This window comes from Urtica dioica, chromosome 8, assembly GCF_054948205.1.
Source record: "Urtica dioica subsp. dioica isolate 48M chromosome 8, U.dioica_male_clone48M_v1_H2, whole genome shotgun sequence".
Lineage (NCBI taxonomy): Eukaryota > Viridiplantae > Streptophyta > Magnoliopsida > Rosales > Urticaceae > Urtica > Urtica dioica.
In genome coordinates, this window is record NC_142763.1 from 10,517,031 (window position 1) to 10,542,511 (window position 25,481).

The following is a 25,481-nucleotide window of genomic DNA, read 5'->3' on the forward strand; positions in this document are numbered from 1 at the left end:
ATGAAATGCAATGCTGAATTTCAGTCGCGTCCCCAAATGTTGTTGTACACTCTTCCAAAATTTGGACGTAAAACGAGCATCACAGTCAGAGACGATTGAGCTAGGAACTCCATGTACACGAACAATCTCTTTTATGTAGAGTTCAGCGAGCTTATCCACAGTGTGAGTGGTCTTGATGGGCATAAAATGAGCTGATTTGATTAATCTGTCGACAATGACCCAGACTGAGTCGTGACCAGCTGTGGTTTTTTTGGCAAACCTGACACGAAATCCATCGTTATCTGCTTTCACTTCCACTGTGGAATCTCAAGTGGTTGCAACAGTCCAGCTGGCTTTTGATGCTCTGCCTTAACTTGTTGACAAGTTAGGCACTTTTGAACAAACTCAGCTACATCTTTCTTCATTCCTGGCCACCATTATACCTTTTACAAGTCTTGATACATATTTGTCACACCTGGATGTACTGAATATGGTGTCCCGTGAGCTTCCACCATCAACTGCTTTCTGACTTCCTCGTTAGATGGCACACAAACTCTTCCATTACATTTTAAAACATCGTTCTCATCTAACTTGAAATCACCCTCGTTACCATTTTGGGTCTCAAACATCTTCCCAAGAAGATATTCGTCTGCGTACTGACCATCTTTGATCTGTTCCAGAAACATTGGACGTACGCTAAGAGCGGCTAACCTGCTTGTGATTAGCTGAAGCTCTAGCTGCTGCATGTCATCTTTCAGATGTAGGGAGGTTTCCACCAAACTTGCTAAGGTCGCTACAGACTTACGACTAAGAGCATCAGCTACCTTATTGGCCTTACCAGGGTGATAATGCAAATCGAAGTCGTAGTCGTTTAGGAGTTCCATCCAACGTCCTTGCCGCATATTCAACTCTTTCTGAGTAAAGAGATACTTAAGCGTCTTATGGTCCGTAAAAATGTCGCAATGAACTCCGTATAGATAGTGTCTCCATATTTTCAGAGCAAAAACGACAGCTGCAAGCTCCAGATCGTGCGTAGGGTACCGAGTTTCATAATCTTTCAACTGCCGAGAGGCGTATGCGATGACTTTCCCACACTGCATCAGTACTGCGCCCAACCCTTGCTTAGACGCATCACAATAGATGGAGAATTCATCTTCTCCCTGTGGAATTGTGAGCACTGGCGCCGTTGTCAGCCGTCTTTTCAGCTCTTGGAAACTTTTCTCACACGCTTCCGACCAGATAAACTTTTGTTCTTTGCGAGTCAATTGAGTCAACAACATGACTAATTTAGAAAATCCTTCCACGAACTTTCTATAGTAGCCCGCTAGGCCAAGAAACTTCTTATTTATGTTACCATTTTCGGCTGACTCCATTGCTTCACAGCTTCCACTTTGGCCGGATCTACCATGATTCCTGCGCTACTGACCACGTGGCCGAGAAAAACAACATGCTCCAGCCAAAATTCACACTTGGAGAACTTGGCATACAATTGTTTTTCCCTCAGCCTGCTTAGCGCTAGCTCTAGATGCTGTTCGTTCTCTTCTTTAGTCTTCGAGTAGATTAGAATGTCGTCGATGAACACGATCACGAACTTATCCAGAAAGTCCTCAAATACTCGGTTCATCAGGTTCATGAACGCTGCCGGGGCGTTAGTCAATCCAAACGACATAACTAAGAACTCATAATGACCATATCGAGTATGAAAAGCAGTTTTCGAGATGTCTTCATCTCGAACCTTCAGCTGATGGTATCCCGAACGCAAGTCAATATTCGAGAACACTGTCGCCCTTGACAGTTGATCAAAAAGATCGTCGATCCGCATCAACGGATACTTGTTCTTGATCGTCACTTGGTTCAATCCACGGTAGTCAATACAGAGCCGTAGAGAACCATCTGCTTTCTTAACGAACAAGACTAGCGCTCCCCAAGGCGAATGGCTTGGTCGTATGAACCCTTTGTCAAGCAACTCTTGTAGTTGCGTCTTGAGTTCTTTCAATTCTGCTGGAGCCATACGATATGGAGCTTTCGATATCGGAGCTGTGCCTGAAATGAGCTCGATATTGAACTCAACCTCGCAATCAGGAGGTATTCTGGAAAGACATCGATGAAGTCTCTCACGACAGGGATGTCTTGCGGCTTTTGGCTGCCTTCGTGATATCTATCACACTCGTAAGATATCCAGCGCACCTTTGATGTATCAACTTCAGCGCTCTCAACACCGATATGACCGGAAGACTCGATTTTCGATATGAGCCTTGAAACTGGAATGGTTTTAGTCCCGGTTTCTGAAATGAAACAGACTTCTTTCGACAATCAATAAACGCATAATGTTTGTCCAACCAATCCATTCCGAGGATTACGTCATAGTCTACCATTTCCAGTTCGATCAAGTTCGCCTTTAGTATCCGATCCTGGACCTGAATCGGCATATTCTCATACCAGTACATCAACTGATATCTATCTCCGGAAGGTGCAGCCATCAAGAACGGATACAAAAACTTCTTCCTATTTCCACCTAGCTGATCAGACTTCCTAATGCGTAGCTCCTGAATCTATCAATGCATATGCAGAGAAAGAGTCTATGAAAATCTGACATGCGACCGTATTCGACGATCCTGCTCGAACTTCATCTTAACGTATAGAGAACACCCTCGCATTAACCTTCGATTGCTCTTTCGAGGCGGGGATTCTTTCTTCCGGAGTTTTGCATACCCGCGACAGGTGACCCTCTTTCCCGCAACGGTAGCACACCAGATTACGGGCAAAACATTCACCTACGTGCGTTACCCCGCATCTACTGTATTGGGACAGTTGTGATCCACCAGCAGATTGGGTCTTCTTCGAAGATGACCCTGAACGTTTGTTGTTCCCACGGTTCCTTTCCTGGTTCACCTAATGTGAACGGTTCCCCGAACTCGCTTGGAACCGATTACTGGAGCTTTGTTGGGACCTCGTTCCACTTCCTTGCTGTTGCCGATCCTGCCACCTCTGCTGAAATTTCGCTCTTTTCCGCGAACTACCTTGACTCGCATTAGCGGACTCCGAAGGTGTTGTGGCAGCTGATTTCGGGGCAGGGGCAGGGGCATGCTTATTGCCATTCCAACCCGCGACGTGCAAATCCCTTTGCACGGCGTTTGCATAAGTGCAGGGCCCAACATCTCCACTATCCACGTGTTTCACAACATTCACGTTAAGCCCGTGCATATACTTCATCTTACGAGCCTGATCTGTGGGTACCATAGAAGGAGCGAACTTTACCAACGAATCAAACTTCACAGTGTACTCAGCGACAGACATCGAACCTTGACTCAAGGTCATGAACTCACGCACCTTCTTTGATAATTTGGTTTCGTTTAAGTACGTTCCACGAAACAGATTGAGGAAGTGTACCCACGTCATTGTTTGAACATCCTCGTATGACGCCACTATCTCCCACCAACTCCTGGCCTCGTCATCCAGCCGGTTTACGACACACGCCACTTTCTCTGTGTCTGTCAGCTGCAATAGCTACAGATCTGTTGGATCTTCTTAAGCCATTTCTCAGCCGTAGCTGGTTCAACGTTGCCATCAAAAGTCGGAGGCTTCTGCTTCCGAAACCTCTCGTACACTGGTTCACCTACCGGAGGAACGACGTCTGGTGTTTGGAAGTTCAATTCTTCCGGAGGATCCACATGCACTTGTGGTGGCCTCTCTCGTCGTTCGTCCTAAGTTGGAGGTTCGGGGTTTGGCTGAGGTGTCGCGTTCAATCTCGTCAAGACATTCGCAATCGTGCGATTATGCGGCTTTATCCATTGAGCATAGCTTGATTTTGACGCTCTTTATGCTCGTCTCATCGAGTAGCGTCAACTCAAACTTGTCAGGATGCGTCTAATCTCTGTGAGATCCGCAGCTAAAACATTCTCGTTATTAGACGTACCTCGTCTAGACCTCACTTCCTTCTTATTTTCACATATAAGAGGATGAGCATGATTGAGCATCACAATCAACCATAACGAGAATGCATAACCAATACGAACTAGCCTCTCAAGGCCTAGTCCAACGAGAGACTTAAACACAAAACGCTAGTTCTCTCGTTACACACACAAAGCAACCACTCTCGTGGTTGACAAGCAAACGTCTACGCAGCTGGGTCACCCAAAGGCTCAGCGAGATCCTCATCGAAATCTCCCTCGTCAAATTCAACCCTCTCGTCACCATGCGGAACAACCATCGGAAAAATAATCATCGGGGGTATGGTACTCATATACCACATCGCTTCATGACGAGGAACTCAGTCTGCAATTGCAAGACAACATACGAGAGACAATCAGATTCCAGCGTCAGATATTGGAGCTCTACACACAGCTCCCAATACTCGATACCTCGCTGGTGTCTATGCTCGAGCACATCGGGCACCGGTCCACAATCTCTTGGACAAATCGATTTCCATATCGGACAACCGATTCAAACCGAGCTGGTAGAATCCGTGAGCTTGCTCCTCCCATTCGTTCCTCTCCCCTGGCCTCGAACGTGTGTTGTATCACCTTTTGAAACATCTCCCAAACTCGGCTGATTGCCGTCAGCGGTGAAACGAGTCCATCGACTCAACGTTGGCCAATAAGGAGGGGTCATCGCGATATTCGTACAGAAGCAGTGAAGCGTCGAGACGACACTCATCCACTCACAAGTCAAACCGATCCACCGGCCCCTAAGTGGTGGTGCCTCTCACGACACTGAACGTACTTGCAGTCGGAGCAATTTGCGTGACCGCATCGTTATACATATTAATCTCATCGGGGAGGAGAGATCTAACTCATAGCAACTCATCCTGCATCATGTCAAACCTATCTCTAGACAGGTCGACTCTAAGTACAACACTATCACATGGCATAGTCGTGACCTATACCGAGAACACGTATCCCAAGTCTACAGAAACGGCTAAACCTGGGGCTCTGATACCACAAAATCTGTCACGACCCGCGAGCGACAGCTCGCCCACGAGCCGCGACCGATCAACTCTCATATTTTTCATATTAAACAATAGATCATAATACTTTTATATATTCAAATAGTTTGCGAAAATCCGGGGAAATTTTTCGCTTTTATAACTTAGAGTCTTATAGCGACTCCTATACAATACGTTCCGGAACGTTTTAACAAAAGAGACTAACCCCCGGTTAAGAAACCCCATAGCCCATAGGTCAAGGCAATACGTGCTCGGTCTCGGTCTTCGATCTCGTTTCCCGCTTACAAGCTTTTCCCTTATCTACATTACCAAGGGTCATAAAACTATGAGTCGATTGACTCAGTAAGTGGGAGTCTAACTTAGGAAAAGAAAAACAACTAATGCCATGTGACGTGCAAATAAACACATAAAAATGCAGAATGCAAATGCATATGATTCAAGAGCATGCCTAACGCGGGGCCTCGCTCTACGCTATCACTTGCCATTCCACAAGGTTATACAACATCCACTGCTATAACCCTTGGAATGACAAGAAGCCAACCTCAGACTTCGAGCAGTAGTCATCAGTGGCTTAGAGTTTTAAGACTGTCTGGGATCCACTAGTGGTACCATCTTCGTCTGGGCGCCGGCGCTACGTGCCGTCATGACAAAGCAAATGGGCTCGCCGTGGCGACCTTTCCCATTGCAAGAACGGGGTGCTCTTGGCAGCTCCCGGGGAGTACTCAGCGCCACTAGGACCGTCTTAGTCCTAAACACGAGTCGTGACTCGTGGGTACCACCGACAACATTATTTATTGTTTGGATACTCTAACTTATAGAGTATACAACTAATTACAAACAGGAGAGCGTATCGGGATTAATCCCGAAAGAATTATGGTTTCCCTTTCATGCTCGTTAAGTGTTTTAGATTGAAGACTCAGGACGTGACTCCTGGTACTTCTACCCTCGGCTCGAATCCGAGAGTCCAACTTGCTCTCCTGTCACCTCAGATCTAGCCAAACTCTATGGTTAGCAGAGGGATCTAACTACAACAAAACAACAACGTGGCTGGTTCAAGTTAGCGTTTGAACCTATGGGTAAAAACCCAACTAAAATTTTCCATAAAGAGTGGCCGAAGCCTTAATATTCAGTGTTTGTGTCTTTTAAGGTTTTTTCCTACTCTTTATTATTATAACACATAAATGCACGTAAACAGGATTATTCCCTTGGTAAGTAGTTGACTTATGTCTCCACACTTACCTGGAACAGCTCGACAGAAAGTTCGACAACTTCCAGCGATGTCTTGCTTTTCACGTTCTCCGGAATACTTGACGCTTGTCGAAACGTCAAAGGAAGAGTAAATCGAGTTTTAACATCGATAACACTTTCCTTGAAACTTCAAATTCCTGCTTCGTTGCCTTTGACTCTGTCGGTTCCCGCTCGCCCGTCTAATTCTGTAATCCCTTTCGCGGAATTCGATAACTAGTCACATTCATGATTCCAAGCTCACATAAATTCCGAAATCAAAACTAAATTTCTCGAGACAACTCAACGAGCCCGAAACATACCCTATTCCCGGACCTAAGCAAGTCACACAACCAAACAACTCCGGAGACACAACGAGCAATCCTACAACCAAACGAGCACAAACACTCGTATCCATATTCAAACACAAGGCACATCATATTCTCATCGATACCAAACATACACAACAATTTCACAAACTCGACTCAAGTCCCCGATTCAAACACATAAACAAAATTTGCACATGATCGGACTGGTTTGAACAGCGACTGGAAAATGCATCATAACTCGAGCTATACAACTCGAAATCCAACGATTCCAGTTTAAGAACGTAACTAACTTCCGTACCTTTCTAACGATATATTATAAGCCTATATGACCAGAAAAGCTATCTCAAAAACAGCCCGCAATATTGGGTCGCTGTTCTGGAATTCAGCAGTTCACAGCTTTGAATACCAGATTTCAAAAATTCATAACTCTTTCAATACTCCACGGATTATTACGTTCTTGGTCATTTTAGAAAGCTCATAACATCTATTATCCAGGAAAAATACTAGCAAACATAAACGCATAACAGATCGGACTGCCCACGTCCGTTTTATCACCCTGTCCGAAACATATTCATTTTCGTCCAAAATCAAACCCAATCCAAGAAATTCGTTTTCAATCACCAAATTCATCTCATAATCATCACCAATCAAGCTCAATGAACAATCAAAACCAACCAAAAACTCAGATTTCATCTCGGATCAAAAACCCCCAATGTTTGACTCTATGAACCCTAGAATCAAATCAAACCAAGGAGATGAAATCCTCACCTCAAGCCGTGATATTAGCTTCCCCGGTGAGCGACCACGCCTTCCCCGGTGTTTTCCCTTGCTCCGGCGTCACCGTGGCTCTCGGCGACTTCGTCTTTCTTCTCAGGTGGCGCGCGCGGAGGAGAGCTCGGCTGGAGGATGATGACGCTCGACGAGGAGAAAGGAAGAAGAGGTTGAGGTCGGGTGCAAGTGAAGAGGATCGGTGATGATGGCCGAGCAAGCTTTTGTTGCTTGTAATTTTTTTTTTCTTTGTTACTCTTTGCAGGTGGCTCGCGCGAATGAAGAAGGAGAAGAAGAGAAGAACGCAGAAGAAAAAGGAAAGAAGAAAGAGAAAAAAGGGGGTACGTGGCCGAATAGGAGAGGAGAAAAGAAGAGGATAAGATCGTCACGTGGCAGCACTCCATTGGGCCACCTATCTCCTGAAATAACCCCTCTTAAATCTTTTTCTTTCACTCTCGTCCTTCACTTTGTTGCACTTAAGTCCTTTCCAATTAAATCCTCTCAAACTCGTCCTTAAAAATAAATCTTGAAAAATAACCGAGAATTTCTTATTAATTCTCGTCATCTTAAATATATTTAAGGGACTTCGGAATTTATTTTCACTCTTGAGATTTCAAATCTCCGACTGTGTTCCGAATAATTTTATTCGGAAAATAATATCGAGTTTACTCGAATATCCTTATTCCGAAATTTCATCATCCTTAAATATATTTATTATTATTATTTTTCTTTCAAGATATTTAAAAATTAAGGACGCCTCATGTGCAACAAGAATTTGATTCAAAATAAACTCGTTTATTTTATTCAAATTCTTAACTCGAGCGTTACAAAAGTTCGTATATTACACATAGTCTTAGTCCCAAGTTGGGCCTTATTATTGGGAAGTCACATGTTGGTATCAAACACAAACAATCGGTCCAATACCGATTGTTGAGAAGTCACAAGTTGGTATCAAACATGAACAATAACTCTGATACCAATTGTTGGGAAGTTACAAATTGGTATTAAACACGAAAAATTGTTCTGATACCGATTGATGGGAATATAGGTTTGGTATCGGACACGAACGATCGTTCTGATGCCATTTGATGGGTAAATTACTTCCCTGACGTTAATTACCATTCCCATGTATTGAACACGAACAATCGTTTCAGTATTTCTTATAGGGTAATCAATCTCTTAACCTTTGGAATATGGTTACTAGTGTTGAATAGAAGAAGATGCGGACAATCGCTAATATTCAACGTAAACAATAATTACTAGGATACTCAAAATTATTCAACAACATATCAAATATTTAGACAAGCGTAATCAAGATAAACCGTAAGACCATTTAATTATACATACATTTCGGCTCAGTTATAGATCTTCCACGCTCCTAGCTTTGGATCTCCTTGCTTTTGGAATTCTTCTGCGGCTCCTTGCTCTTTGGGTCTTTGAATCTCCAAGATTTCGGACTCCTCGGCGACTCATTTCTCTTTGGATATTTCGGTTCATCAATTGCTCGTTTATTGATCGAAACTAGAGTCTTTTAAGATATGTAATCTCCGGAAGAACAGAGACCAAGGTGTGGGTCAACTCTTTTCTCACTTATTATTCCAGCGAGGTGTCAAAATAATTATTTCTTTCTTTGGGAAGTGGTATGAACGAATTTTCCAACTTTGGGAGAGAGGAAAAAAACATCCAGACCAGAGGGAGAGGGGTTGCTGAATTTGTAGTGTGGAATAAGGCTTAGTTGGGCGATTTTTGCACTACCCAACCCCTTATTTATAGCTTTCCAGCTTACCATAGAATATGCAATTTCCTGATTTACTTTTATCTTATTCAAATTAGTGTGAGATGATTATTTTATAAATAGAACAAATAAAATATACTATAGATAGTTTAATAAATAAAATCACTTTAGAATATATTAATCACGTAACTGGATCTAAAATCATATATGTGTAACACAAGTTAAATGTTGATCACTTGGGGAAAGCATTGTACACATTTGATATGTGTATCATTTAAGCACCGTTACGACACACTAATCAAGGTCGCTATAATGATCATAGTGAGATCTGGTCTAAATTCTGAAGTGATCACGGACTTCTAGGTTGTATTACTGAGTTCTTTGACTTATTCGGTGATGCCTACTTGTAGATGCCTAAATACGTATGTCTCGGGAATTCAAATATGATCCGAGCGGAAAATGATTCACAAATACGAATCCAGCATTCTTGAAAGAAGGTCAATGTTCACTCATCTAAGAGTTTATTCCATAACCAATTGACTACGCGCATTTTCGTAGTAAGTACATATAAAAAAAATCTTTTGTTGGAGAAGTAACGATACTTAGGGCTCATATATATCGAGAAATGTATAAGCATAAATATATGTAACTGAACTCCTCTTATGGTATTGTTTTTATTCTGGTTGCCTTATATTAGATCTGTTGTTGTTGAATGATTTTAAGTATCCTGATAATTATTGTTTACACTAAAGATTAGCGATCGTTCGCATTTTCTTCTATTCCGCATTTCTAAACATATTGTTGGGTTAAGATATTGGTACCCAATAAGAAGTATTGAAACGATCGTATGAGAACCGTAATTAACTCCTAGTGGAAGTAATTTACCCAACAATCGGTATTGGAGCGATTGTATGTATCTAATACCATAACTTGTACTTCACCAACAGTTGGTATTAGAGCGATTGTTTGTATTTAATATCAACGTGTTTTTCCATCAATTGGTATTAGAGCTAGAGTTAGATTCTCCCAATTTACCATTTGACTCAAGAATCATGATTTTCGATTTACAACCTTTATCAAAATATAAGAGATATGTTTGATCATTCAAAGCTAAAATTATTCAAGAACATGTTCGTAATTATCAAAATAAAGTTAGATTCATTGGTTCGATGAAATATGGACTATGTTCATAATATTCTATATGGGAATATTTTATTTACTTTGATCAGTTATAAATTAAAAAAAATTATTGGATTTGTTTTATGATTGAAAATCCTACTTTATAAGGATAGCAAATAAATTTGTTCTGATTTGTTGTGAATCCTCTTTTTAAAGAACTCTTGTTTTTTTAAATAAAAGATTTTGTGTTCTGAAATAAAATATTTGAATTTTTAAAGGTTTATAAAAGATTCAAAGTCTATATTCATTGTCATAACTAAATACTCTTTCTTAGGTTATAGCCATATTTAAGGTTTTATTTTGTTTATTTCCGGATTTCTTTTTAGAGAAATTAATATTGAAAAATCGGTATTTATGGAAAGTGGGTATTTCAAGAATTTTTATGTCATCAAACTTTTTTAAGCTTAAAAGTGTTTTTCTTAATGGAAAAAGAGTTTAAGGCCCACACTTAAAAGAGTCCGTATCGAAGCGGACTCTGTTGCAGAAGCTGAACTCAAGGCTGTCCAGATGGCCTTGCTCTTGGCTAGATTCCGAAACATCAGGCGTTTGGAGATAGAGGGTGATAACAAAATCGTCATGGACAGCTTGGCGGGATCGAAAGACAGCCCTTTTTAGTCTGTTATTCCTTTGTTTAATTCAGCTTTAGAATTAGCAAAAGAGTTTGTTGATGTTAAGTTCTTGTGGTGTAGTAGGACATTAAATGGAGTTGCATAGCCTTTGTAAATGGGTTGTGAATTCTGAAGTTTTTGGGTTTTGTGAGTCAGGGAAGGTTCCGCCCCCTGTGCGGAACGCTTTGACGTTTGATCTTGTTGAATCTCCCCCCCGGCTCTTCTTACGAATGAGTTGAGAGTTCCTGGGGGTGGTCTGTTTCAAAAAAAAAAAGTAATAGGGGATTTTTCACATAAAAAATAAAAATAAAAAAAGAACAATCATCACGTTTAAAAAGAGGTCAATTTATAATTTTGACTACAGAAAAAATAAATAACGGTATTATATATATGTAGTAGTACTATTAGACAATATCATCGTTTATGACTTATTGTTCTAAAAAAATTAATTTTGTTATATGTTGGTTAGCTAGCAAGGTTATTTGCACGTATGATAATTATTAAATCAGCGTTTGCCTTTTCACGTGCAGAAAAATCACTAACAATACGGATCCATGTATAACATATAGATGTATAAGGAATGTACACATATGTTGCAAGATTGTTGTTTAATATTTGATTATACTAAAAATAGTGCTTTGGAACAGATATAGTTTTTTTTTTTTTTTTCCAAAGAAAGTGTATCGTCAATTAATTAACTAGACTAATAACAGACTATACTATACCTAACTAAAAGAAGAGACTTTAATGTGTATATTGTTTCCCAAATGCGAAACAAAGCTTGAGAGAGTAGTTGGAAAATGAAACAAAATATTAAGCCAAAATGTACATTAAAAAACTTCAGCGAAAGCAAAGGTAGTTAGGGTTTTGTAGGCAATAAGTTGGGTCATGCAGATATCACCCTCTCATCATTACCAACTAAAAATATTTTTTTTTTATTTTCTTATGTATATATTTATTTCTCTCTCTTATCTTCTCGTCTCTCAAGTATACTCTCTAACAGAAAAAGTAAAAGGAGGAGAATAAAGTTTTGTTACATAAAAGGAAATTTATTCTCAAAAGGGGGAAATTTTTTCAATTTAGGATGAATAACGTAGCACCATTTCAGACTTGTTCATAAGCATAAAATCAAAGAGTTAGATTTAGGAAAAACGTGACATGCGACATATATAAAGTAGTTGGAAAAACTTAATACCAATTCGTCTATATATAGTCGGGGTTAAAGTTATAAATTTCAAGCCTTGAATATAATATATATGTTTCCTTCTGTGAACTTTTCTTACGCGGTTTTTTTTTTTTTTTTTTTTTTCCGTTTCGGGTTCAAGAGTTCGAGAGTAGTTGAGACATGAAATATATAAAATTAATCCCCAAGCGAGTGAAAAACTTAAAGGTAGTTAAAGTATAACGCCACACTTTTAGGTCATGCAATATGGTCCTGCTATCACTTTCTGATTTTAATTATTTTTTAAATGATAATTTGTATACCCTTGAATACTTAATTGACAAAGGATAGAGGGTGTTATTTATATTTAATTCGTTAATAAAATCAGTCTTTCATGCCATGCTTATAGTTCACCTACCAATATCATATGGCAATTTAAGAGGTTAATGTATATTATGATTTCTTTTTAATTTGTTTGTTTCTCTATTTTCTGATTTTCGCTATGTACTTTTGGTTTTGAAAGTGGGGTCTACAATACATAGAGTGATTCGAAGATTTATCATTCTTGTATGTACACACAAACACACACCGAAGGCACATATATATATATATTATATATACATACATACACATATATATATATGTATATACATACGCATATATATACTCATTTACATATATATATATGGAGGTCTTCCTTTGTATTTTCTGCTGCCTATATATTCTGCTTGTTATTCCAACCTGCCTATGCTTTTATTACTTGCTTCCTTCAACCAAAAGAGGTAGCAAAGTTTTTCATTACCAAAAAAAAAAAAAATGCGTATATAATTAGGGTTAGCTAGTGGTAGATAATATTCTCATTGATTTATTTATTGCAGGTGATATGTACATGCTTATGCAAAACATGATGGAAAGTCTTAGACCTCTCGTGGGATCAAAAGGGTGGGACTTTTGTGTCCTATGGAAATTAAGTGAAGACCAAAGGTTATATATAAATCAATCAAGTAGAGAAATATATATGATTAAAATGTTATATTTGTGACATTATTGATGGCGTCTTATTGTTACAGATTTGTTGAGTGGATGAATTGTTGTTGTGGTGGGGCTGAAACCTCACAAGAAGCGAATAATAACAATAATTGTGGAGATGAAGAACTTCTTTTCCCAGTTTCGCCACTCATTCCATGCAGAGACACCATGTTTCAACACCCAAGAACCAACTCTTGTGACCTTCTTTTCCAATTGCCAACTTCCATGCCTTTGGACTCTGGGTATGTATTTACTATAAATTCATTTCACTTATTAAGTACCATTATTAGCATGCAGATAATGATTTTGTATCATAACTTGACTTTTTCTTTTTTCCTCTCCAAATGAACAGAATTTATGCACAGACGTTGATATCAAACCAGCCCAGTTGGCTAAACTCTTCTAGTGTCACAGGCTCCCATTTTCTTGAGGTTACTTCTATCTAGTAAATAATTAATTATAACGATATTTATTGTAGATAAAGGAATTTACTAACTTAATAGTAATATTGCAGGAATGTAGTGGGACCAGGGTTTTGATTCCAATGGCAGGAGGGTTGGTTGAGCTTTTCGTTAACAAGCAAGTATGTTCACAGTCAGTCACACACATTCGTGAATATGAATTACATGTTTCAAACTAATTAATACATATTTATTTTATTTCACAGATACCAGAAGACCCAAACGTGATTGATTTCGTAACGTCGCAATGCAACATATCACCGCCACTACTCGATCATCATCAAAACGACGCAACGACGGCAAGCTTCATCATCGACATGAACGATCAAATAATCCAATCGTCGAGAGCGTTCGTCATGAACGACGAGTCGGACAAAATAGTGGACCCCACAACAGAGACAGCGACAGCAGAGAAGCCACCGGTGTCGCCGGCGACGGCGTTCGAGGGGCTGAACCTGTCGCCGTACGACATCCCAGTGCAGTTCGGGGCGAGAAACGAGGCGTCGTTTTTGGAGGCGGAGGACAAGGGAGCGAAGAGAGGGCAAGAACGGTCGAACTCGATGTCGGATTGCAGCGACGAGGAAGACAACGAAGGGAATAAGCAGCACGGAAGCAGAAAGTCGTCGTCGGGGAAAGGGCCGCAGAGCAAAAACCTTGTCGCTGAAAGGAAGCGCAGAAAGAAGCTCAACGAGAGGCTCTACACTCTTAGGTCTTTAGTTCCGAATATTTCCAAGGTAATTAAACCAACTTCATCTCATTGTTTTTATCACTATTTTCACTATATATGTACTTGCCATTAACATAGAAAATAATTACTCCTAAATATTTTATAAAACTCGGATTTAGAAATTTACTTGTTTTATGACTATTTTCACTAAATGTTAAAAAAAATAGCTCGATTTTTATTTATTCGTTGTTGAGGGCTTTGAAAAAATAATCTGAAAATCATAAATCAGACCAAAATGATTGTTACTAATCTAGTCCCCCCTTTTTTTTTTAATCTTAAATTCGTTCTTAATAAACAGTCCAGTTCATATTGCTATATTGAAACTGATGTATAGGTCGGATTGCGGACTTGTTCCGAGACTTCATTTTGTCAATAATTTTTTGTTTAACTTTAGTGCATTTGAACTTAATATTTGGTGCTGAATATATCGAGTTTGAGTTAAATATATTAATTTTCAGCATGTTTTTTTTTTTCATCACAACTAATGATAATTTATTTAATTTAGATGTTTTTTAGTTAAACTATTAAAATAAAAATTATCGTGTCTTAAACGGTTAAAGCTAGAACAAACGGTCAAAATGGATTTATTGCTCCATAATTTTGTTTTCTTATTGGGGTGGTCTCAATTTATCCAAACCATTTAAAATGATCCGGTCGTCCCATTTGATACCACATAGATGTGCTCATATTTCGTAACTTAAAGAATCTTAATTGTTATTTAAACTTGGATCATCCGTACACATTGTTTATATTTTTTTTTTGTTGACGAATAGTTGGATAGGGCTTCGATTCTTCGTGACGCAATAGAGTACGTGAAGGACTTGAAAAGACAAGAAAAAGAGCTTCAAGATGAGCTCGAGGAACTTTCCGTGATCGACGGAGCAAACGGAAAAAGAAACAATCCCAAGTCTGAGATTTTGAATTTTGGGGCCGATTCCGAGTCCCCTAACATTTATTCCTTTGAAGCATCGGGTAACAATGAGATAACCGCATCGAAACAAAACCTCGACTCTGATACCACTGCGAATGACAAGGCGCCACAAATGGAGGTAGAGTTTGGTAGTAAATAAATATATAAATTCTAAAGGCAATACTCAATTATGTTTACTAAATACTTTTTTGTTTATTTAATATGATTTATATATAGCCCCAAGTTGAAGTGGCTCAAATAGATGGGAATGAGTTCTATGTGAAGGTGTTTTGTGAGCACAAGCCCGGGAGATTCGTGAGGCTATTGGAGGCTCTGAACTCTTTGGGACTAGAAGTCACTAATGCCAATGTCACCACCTTCAGAAACCTTGTGTCTAACGTTCTCAAAGTCGAGGTATGTTCCTTTGGTTAACTCTTATTTCTTGTGAAACAAGTTATTATTATTATTATTGCTTTGGTTTTTAATTTGTCAAGTTATGAGTTTTGACGTAGACATGGTAGTTTATAATTAGATATCTTGTTTTAAGCCGTGTTTGAGTTTTTGTGTGAGAGAGAGAGAGAGAGAGAGAGAGAGAGAGAGAGAGAGAGAGAGAGAGAGAGAGAGAGATGATTCTCTTTTATTATTAATATGACATTTGTAGTTATTTGGTAGAGGGTAAAAAGAAAAAGGGTGAAGGTTTTGGAGGTATTGTGAAATTATCGGACTCAGCATTTTTAATTCTTCCAATTTTAAAAGAAAAAATATTGTTTTGTGCAAATATACTTCTAAATAATTCATAGATCTATCATTTTTCTCTCATCTATATCAAACACAACTAAAAAATATTTAATCATTTCTTTTCTTTTTTATTCCTTTCTCTTTCTTTTACAAGAAGCCATCCATTCACGTAACATTTTAGTGGTCATAATGACTTAACTTCTGTACTATGGTTTCATTAAATAAGTAATAATACTTATTAGAAAAAAGCGAGTGACCAGATTGATATGTAACTTAGTTTGCTATTGATAGCAAAGTAATCAAATAACCTTCAAAATCTTTAAAATAGTCTTATTTTTACCTATCATCAGTGAAATCATAAAACGTGGTTATTTGCTTTTTTTTTTTTTTTTTGTAAAATGTAACAACTAGTTATCAATATCTTACTTATTATAATGGGATATGAAATCAATTTCATTTGTTTTTATTCTTGTTTCTTGGGTGGCAGAAGAAGGATAGTAAAATGGTAGTCCAAGCTGATAACTTGAGGGATATCTTGTTGGAGTTCACAAGGAATCCATCAAGAGGATTGTGTGACATGTCTAAACCCCCTGAAAATGGAAATGGAAGTCTCCTTGACTATCAACAACACCTTCATCACCAACAAACCTACTGATTATTTATTTATTTATAATTTCACATCATTGATGTTTCTCTCTAATTATTCAGTACACCTTAACTAATATCTGTTGACAATCATTATTCTATTAGTTTGTTTTCGGTCTTAATTTTCTTTAATTAGTTATTGATATGTATATGCTGGTAAGACGTCATTTTAGGCTTTACTGGTGCGAAATGACTTACTAGCCTTCTTTCTGAGAAGAAATTACACATATACCTCTAACTTTCAAATATTCGATAAATATCTTATTTTTAAATTTAAGATGATATTGCCTTATTTTAAATGAAACTGTAAACGGAAAATTAAATGAAACTATAACATTGAGAAAAAAAAAAAGTCATATAAAACTAGGCTTTTGATTGGTAGGGATGATAGAAAATTGAATGGATGGAGTAACAAGGAGGGAAGAGAAAGAAAAAGAAAATTGTGAATTATAAATTTTTAAAAAGTTGATTGGTATAATGTGATGAAAGATTAGAATCCATTCATTTGTTTGTTTGGTATAAACTAAAATAGAGAGGAATGGTTGATATTTTGTGTACTTAAATTACTAAATTGCTATTATTTTTGCAATAATAATTATAGTATTAAATTATATATATGTAATTGCCATTATTTTGTATTATTTACTTTCATTTTTTTGTTTCCGTCTTTCTCGATCTTTCTAAATTGAGAGAGATAGTTTTTTTGTGGGTGCCACGGAAAGCTAACCATGCTCAATCCTTTCATTTTGTTTTCCCTCCTCTCTACCAAACAACACAATAAATTTATTTTCATAGTAAAATCCCTTCATATTAATCAATCCTTCCACTTTCCAAATAAGAATGAGAAGTGATCTATTGTTAGCTTATGTAATTTGCACTCTCTTTCAGATGACAAATGAGACAGTTAAGGTTACGGATCTAGAGAGAGCGGCATCGGTGGGGGCATAAGGTTAATTTAAGTATAATCAATTTATCATTTTATTATCTTTAAAATTATATATGAAAAAATTATGTAGGCGATTAACAGTTTCATTAAACTACAATTTGATGTGTATATATATATATATATATGTGTGTGTGTCATGATCACACGCGTTACCGTGTCATATATAATTCAATTTCGCCATCTGATTTAAAAAAAATAATAAATTTAATATCACCATAGCATATATTTATATATATATATATATATATATGTCATGATCACACGCATTACCGTGTCATATATAATTCAATTTCGCCATCTGATTTAAAAAAAAAATAATAATAAAAATATCACCATAGCATTCTACAGCCAATCTAGTGTGTTACAAAAAATTCTTATGGTCATAAAAGTATTTTACATCTTCTTGATAGCCATTTAACACAAACCAATGTACTGCTCTTTTTTTCCCTATCCACCAACGGATATAGCTACCAATAGTTAAAAATAGACCGACAGTTAAAAAAAATTCACTTTAAACCATTATATTTTCTTTACAGCGGTAGTGAAATTTGAGCAAACAGAAAAGCGAAAAAGGTTACAAACAAAACCCAATTTCCCAAGCCTTTGCTCAACAAGCAATCACTGGAGTTCCGGGCCACCGTAACCTGTGGTGGTGCGCCAGATGGCGAACCGTTCGGTACAATATCTTCCGTGGAATTACGAGATCGCCCCACTTCGATCCCGAACCTCATTCCTCCGAGGCAATGACTAACGATGCCGCATATGAACCAATATTTCCTCGCCTCAGTCAACTCGATTCTGTCGTTCCCGGTCGTGTGCATCGACAAAACTACCCCGCTCGAGTCGCACGATCTGTACGTGCTTTCGCCTACCTCGAACACGTTGTGTTGCCCTTCAACATACTTGAAAACTATACACACACCCCAAAAAATAAAATAAAAAACTTTGTAACACATGATTTTGCTATGTCTAAATGGATTTTCAAGTGTGAAAAAGGATTATACCTAGAACATCACCAACAGTGAAATTCTAGCTTTGTGACCAAGATAGATAATATCCCTGGCTGTCCCATTCATCTTCATCGCCAACAACAAACTCTTCAGATCTTACACACTTCACAAGCAAAGTTGTGTAGATTACTATGGTTAATGATAAGAAACTTAAGGTGTTGAGGGGATTTCTTTCTCTCATGACTTTCTTTTGATATATCTTGGAGGTTTTGTGGCGAGACCTTAATTTGATTTTGAAGTGATTGTGAAAAAAGCGATGGCTTATATATAAAAGGTACACTACTTGATTGTGGTTGATTGTTTCCTATGACTTGTTCCTGCAACTTGATGAAAGCCTGCAAAATTGTTTAGTAATAATGATAAGATTAATATACAAATAATTTAGATCAGAAAATTGCGTGTTGTACTTGTACCAAAATTGAAGAAAGAAAGAAAGAAGAACTGGGTCTCGCCCAAAAAAGAAAGAAATTGAGATCTAGTGAAAAACAATTTGATACTACCTATATTATTTTAATATTCGTTGGATCATTCTGGTCCAGTTACACACTTTTGTTCTTGTTTTTTTTTTTTTTTTTTTTTTTTTTTTAAATTTTAGTTTTACTTTCTGTTTTGTTTTTGTTTGTTTAAAAAAAAATATATATATTGTGAATGAAGTGTAAGTTACCATTGTTTTTTTTTTTTTTTTTTTTGACAATTTCAAAGGCAATATGAATATAGCGTTTCTTTCTTGAAATGTTCAATAAAACTGCGCAAGTTTATCGTAAAGATTCGTTTAAATTCTTTTGAATTTGTTTTCAAATTCATATAGTACATTTGGCACATTCACTATTTTATTCTTCGTTATTCATTTAATTGAAAGATTTTTTTTTTCTTCTGATGAAGTGTAAAAATTATATATCTTTATTGTTTACAAATTACGACTCGGTTATAAATTCTACTATACATAACGTGTGTGGAAAAGAATTAGTCATTTCCAAAACGCACTTTTTATATAAGAAATTACCCACTTGAAATTGACCCGTCACAATACATAAGAAAATGAAAAGAAAAAAACGATACAAAATTAAATGATAATGATGGGACTTCCTAACATTATACATGTGGCTCAATCCCCACTGCAGCATTTCAAAAAAAAAAAATGATGGGACTTCCTAACATTATACATGTGGCTCTCAATGGCATGAAGCAGAAAGCAATTATAATAGAGTTATGCTATTTGGCACAACTCACGAGTGGGAACGATCCGCTCGTGAGTTGACACGTGGCAGTTAGTGGCCACGTGTCAACTCAGGGGTGGATCGTTCCCACTCGTGAGTTATGCCAAAAATCGTTTCCCATTATAATAACCTCAATTGGGTCGGGGCATCCGTTGACTGCCTAGCCCGACCTTCTTATTAATGATTTTAAGCTGGTATGGCCCGGCTTGAAAAACAATAAGGCCGAATTAAGCTTGTTTAAGGGAATTACATGGGCTTGAGCCCTCACACCCTGAAAAAAAGTCAAGCCTATCTCAACCATTTTAGAATAGACTATAAAATATTCATTTTTAAAATAAAATATTCTTTTTTAAAATAAAATATATACTTATACATAAAAACAATTCTTCTTCTTTTATTTTTTTTGTAAGAATAATTTTTATTTATAAAACATGTTTTTAGACTTTGATTTAAGTTTATTATTGATGATATAATTTTTAAGATTAAACAAAATATATTGTAAGGATTGAAAGTGAATATTACGCTTTGAGCTTTTTTTTTAGATTTTTTAAAGTTCGGGCTCAAGCCCGTACCTCATCCCCAAAGGCCATAGTCGTAGTCCAAAGTTAGGTTTTATATCACTCTTCGGGATCAACCGCCCATAAAAGAGTATGGGCCATGCTTGAGTCTTGGCCTCCACTTGCCTTGAGAAAGAGCACGAGCCATGTTCATCCTCATGCTTGAGCTTTTTTTTTATATAAATTTTTTCAAGATCGGACTCAAGCCCGAACATCATCCCCAAGAACCATAGTCTTAGTCCCAAGTTAGGTCTTATGTCACTCATCGGGCTCAACCGCCTATAAAAGAGCACGGGCCATGCTTGAGTCTAAGCCTCCACTTGGCTTAAGAAAGAGCACGGGCCATGCTCATCCATAGGCTTGAGCTTTTTATACAAATTTTTAAAGCTCGGACTCAAGCCCGAACATCATCACCAAGAACCATAGTCTTAGTCCCAAGTTGGGCCTTATGTTACTCCTCGATCCCAACCCCCCATAAAAGAGCATGGGCCATGCTTCAATCTGGGCCTCCACTTGGCTTGAGAAAGAGTACGGGCCATGCTCATCCCCATGCCTGAGTTTTTATTGAATAAATTTTTTAAAGCTCGGACTCAAACCCGAACCTCATCCCCAAGAACCATAGTCTTAGTCCCAAGTTGGGCCTTATTATTGGGAAGTCACATGTTGGTATCAAACACAAACAATCGTTCCAATACCGATTGTTGAGAAGTCACAAGTTGGTATCAAACATGAACAATAACTCTGATACCAATTGTTGGGAAGTTACAAATTGGTATTAAACACGAAAAATTGTTCTGATACCGATTGATGGGAATATAGGTTTGGTATCGGACACGAACGATCGCTCTGATGCCATTTGATGGGTAAATTACTTCCCTGACGTTAATTACCATTCCCATGTATTGAACACGAACAATCGTTTCAGTATTTCTTATAGGGTAATCAATCTCTTAACCTTTGGAATATGGTTACTAGTGTTGAATAGAAGAAGATGCGGACAATCGCTAATATTCAACGTAAACAATAATTACTAGGATACTCAAAATTATTCAACAACATATCAAATATTTAGACAAGCGTAATCAAGATAAACCATAAGACCATTTAATTATACATACATTTCGGCTCAGTTATAGATCTTCCACGCTCCTAGCTTTGGATCTCCTTGCTTTTGGAATTCTTCTGCGGCTCCTTGCTCTTTGGGTCTTTGAATCTCCAAGATTTCGGACTCCTCGGCGACTCATGTCTCTTTGGATATTTCGGTTCATCAATTGCTCGTTTATTGATCGAAACTAGAGTCTTTTAAGATATGTAATCTCCGGAAGAACAGAGACCAAGGTGTGGGTCAACTCTTTTCTCACTTATTATTCCAGCGAGGTGTCAGAATAATTATTTCTTTCTTTGGGAAGTGGTATGTACGAATTTTCCAACTTTGGGAGAGAGAAAAAAAACATCCAGACCAAAGGGAGAGGGGTTGCTGAATTTGTAGTGTGGAATAAGGCTTAGTTGGGCGATTTTTGCACTACCCAACCCCTTATTTATAGCTTTCCAGCTTACCATAGAATATGCAATTTCCTGATTTACTTTTATCTTATTCAAATTAGTGTGAGATGATTATTTTATAAATAGAACAAATAAAATATACTATAGATAGTTTAATAAATAAAATCACTTTAGAATATATTAATCACGTAACTGGATCTAAAATCACATATGTGGAACACAAGTGAAATGTTGATCACTTGGGGGAAGCATTGTACACATTTGATATGTGTATCATTTAAGCACCGTTACGACACACTAATCAAGGTCGCTATAATGATCATAGTGAGATCTGGTCTAAATTCTGAAGTGATCACGGACTTCTAGGTTGTATTACTGAGTTCTTTGACTCATTCGGTAATGCCTACTTGTAGATGCCTAAATACGTATGTCTCGGGAATTCAAATATGATCCGAGCGGAAAATGATTCACAAATACGAATCCAGCATTCTTGAAAGAAGGTCAATGTTCACTCATCTAAGAGTTGATTCCATAACCAATTGACTACGCGCATTTTCGTAGTAAGTACATATAAAAAAAATCTTTTGTTGGAGAAGTAACGATACTTAGGGCTCATATATATCGAGAAATGTATAAGCATAAATATATGTAACTGAACTCCTCTTATGGTATTGTTTTTATTCTGGTTGCCTTATATTAGATCTGTTGTTGTTGAATGATTTTAAGTATCCTGATAATTATTGTTTACACTAAAGATTAGCGATCGTTCGCATTTTCTTCTATTCCGCATTTCTAAACATATTGTAGGGTTAAGATATTGGTACCCAATAAGAAGTATTGAAACGATCGTATGAGAACCGTAATTAACTCCTAGTGGAAGTAATTTACCCAACAATCGGTATTGGAGCGATTGTTTGTATCTAATACCATAACTTGTACTTCACCAACAGTTGGTATTAGAGCGATTGTTTGTATTTAATATCAACGTGTTTTTCCATCAATTGGTATTAGAGCTAGAGTTAGATTCTCCCAATTTACCATTTGACTCAAGAATCATGATTTTCGATTTACAACCTTTATCAAAATATAAGAGATATGCTTGATCATTCAAAGCTAAAATTATTCAAGAACATGTTCGTAATTATCAAAATAAAGTTAGATTCATTGGTTCGATGAAATATGGACTATGTTCATAATATTCTATATGGGAATATTTTATTTACTTTGATCAGTTATAAATTAAAAAAATTTATTGGATTTGTTTTATGATTGAAAATCCTACTTTATAAGGATATCAAATAAATTTGTTCTGATTTGTTGTGAATCCTCTTTTTAAAGAACTCTTGTTTTTTTAAATAAAAGATTTTGTGTTCTGAAATAAAATATTTGAATTTTTAAAGGTTTATAAAAGATTCAAAGTCTATATTCATTGTCATAACTAAATACTCTTTCTTAGGTTATAGCCATATTTAAGGTTTTATTTTGTTTATTTCCGGATTTCTTTTTAGAGAAATTAATATTGAAAAATCGGTATTTATGGAAAGTGGGTATTTCAAGAATTTTTATGTCATCAAACTTTTTTAAGCTTAAAAGTGTTTTTCTTAATGGAAAAAGAGTTTAAGGCCCACACTTAAAAGAGTCCGTATCGAAGCGGACTCTGTTGCAGAAGCTGAACTCAAGGCTGTCCAGATGGCCTTGCTCTTGGCTAGATTCCGAAACATCAGGCGTTTGGAGATAGAGGGTGATAACAAAATCGTCATGGACAGCTTGGCGGGATCGAAAGACAGCCCTTTTTAGTCTGTTATTCCTTTGTTTAATTCAACTTTAGAATTAGCAAAAGAGTTTGTTGATGTTAAGTTCTTGTGGTGTAGTAGGACATTAAATGGAGTTGCATAGCCTTTGTAAATGGGTTGTGAATTCTGAAGTTTTTGGGTTTTGTGAGTCAGGGGAGGTTCCGCCCCCTGTGCGGAACGCTTTGACGTTTGATCTTGTTGAATGAATTCCCCCCCCCAGCTCTTCTTACGAATGAGCTAAGAGTTCCTGGGGGTGGTCTGTTTCAAAAAAAAAAAAAAAAGTAATAGGGGATTTTTCACATAAAAAATAAAAATAAAAAAAGAACAATCATCACGTTTAAAAAGAGGTCAATTTATAATTTTGACTACAGAAAAAATAAATAACGGTATTATATATATGTAGTAGTACCATTAGACAATATCATCGTTTATGACTTATTGTTCTAAAAAAATTAATTTTGTTATATGTTGGTTAGCTAGCAAGGTTATTTGCACGTATGATAATTATTAAATCAGCGTTTGCCTTTTCACGTGCAGAAAAATCACTAACAATACGGATCCATGTATAACATATAGATGTATAAGGAATGTACACATATGTTGCAAGATTGTTGTTTAATATTTGATTATACTAAAAATAGTGCTTTGGAACAGATATAGTTTTTTTTTTTTCCAAAGAAAGTGTATCGTCAATTAATTAACTAGACTAATAACAGACTATACTATACCTAACTAAAAGAAGAGACTTTAATGTGTATATTGTTTCCCAAATGCGAAACAAAGCTTGAGAGAGTAGTTGGAAAATGAAACAAAATATTAAGCCAAAATGTACATTAAAAAACTTCAGCGAAAGCAAAGGTAGTTAGGGTTTTGTAGGCAATAAGTTGGGTCATGCAGATATCACCCTCTCATCATTACCAACTAAAAATATTTTTTTTTTATTTTCTTATGTATATATTTATTTCTCTCTCTTATCTTCTCGTCTCTCAAGTATACTCTCTAACAGAAAAAGTAAAAGGAGGAGAATAAAGTTTTGTTACATAAAAGGAAATTTATTCTCAAAAGGGGGAAATTTTTTCAATTTAGGATGAATAACGTAGCACCATTTCAGACTTGTTCATAAGCATAAAATCAAAGAGTTAGATTTAGGAAAAACGTGACATGCGACATATATAAAGTAGTTGGAAAAACTTAATACCAATTCGTCTATATATAGTCGGGGTTAAAGTTATAAATTTCAAGCCTTGAATATAATATATATGTTTCCTTCTGTGAACTTTTCTTACGCGGTTTTTTTTTTTTTTTTTTTTTTTTCCGTTTCGGGTTCAAGAGTTCGAGAGTAGTTGAGACATGAAATATATAAAATTAATCCCCAAGCGAGTGAAAAACTTAAAGGTTGTTAAAGTATAACGCCACACTTTTAGGTCATGCAATATGGTCCTGCTATCACTTTCTGATTTTAATTATTTTTTAAATGATAATTTGTATACCCTTGAATACTTAATTGACAAAGGATAGAGGGTGTTATTTATATTTAATTCGTTAATAAAATCAGTCTTTCATGCCATGCTTATAGTTCACCTACCAATATCATATGGCAATTTAAGAGGTTAATGTATATTATGATTTCTTTTTAATTTGTTTGTTTCTCTATTTTCTGATTTTCGCTATGTACTTTTGGTTTTGAAAGTGGGGTCTACAATACATAGAGTGATTCGAAGATTTATCATTCTTGTATGTACACACAAACACACACCGTAGGCACATATATATATATTATATATACATACATACACATATATATATATGTATATACATACGCATATATATACTCATTTACATATATATATATGGAGGTCTTCCTTTGTATTTTCTGCTGCCTATATATTCTGCTTGTTATTCCAACCTGCCTATGCTTTTATTACTTGCTTCCTTCAACCAAAAGAGGTAGCAAAGTTTTTCATTACCAAAAAAAAAAAAAAATGCGTATATAATTAGGGTTAGCTAGTGGTAGAT

At 36.7% G+C, this 25,481-nt stretch overlaps 2 protein-coding genes and 1 long non-coding RNA gene across 3 annotated transcripts; 1 reads left to right on the plus strand and 2 right to left on the minus strand.

Moving 5' to 3' along the window:
* Positions 1–4,470: 4,470 nt before the first annotated feature.
* Positions 4,471–7,539, minus strand: LOC149387991 (uncharacterized). The gene is made up of 3 exons (XR_016301015.1): positions 7,246–7,539; positions 6,164–6,357; positions 4,471–5,224 (listed from the first exon to the last, which is right to left on the minus strand). It is a non-coding gene; the product is annotated as an uncharacterized LOC149387991 (long non-coding RNA).
* Positions 7,540–12,812: 5,273 nt separating this feature from the next.
* On the plus strand, positions 12,813–16,449 carry LOC149387992 (transcription factor ABORTED MICROSPORES-like). Its single transcript, XM_089622305.1, has 8 exons — positions 12,813–12,913; positions 13,000–13,200; positions 13,311–13,389; positions 13,473–13,541; positions 13,626–14,153; positions 14,920–15,195; positions 15,294–15,470; positions 16,282–16,449. The coding sequence occupies exons 1-8, from the start codon at positions 12,813–12,815 to the stop codon at positions 16,447–16,449; spliced, it is 1,599 nt and encodes a 532-aa protein (XP_089478431.1).
* A 1,466-nt stretch (positions 16,450–17,915) lies between these two features.
* LOC149387993 (blue copper protein 1a-like) lies at positions 17,916–20,202 on the minus strand. The gene is made up of 3 exons (XM_089622306.1): positions 20,185–20,202; positions 18,679–18,730; positions 17,916–18,295 (listed from the first exon to the last, which is right to left on the minus strand). Exons 1-3 carry the CDS (start codon positions 20,200–20,202, stop codon positions 17,916–17,918), a joined length of 450 nt encoding a protein of 149 aa, XP_089478432.1.
* Between the last annotated feature and the right edge of the window lie 5,279 nt (positions 20,203–25,481).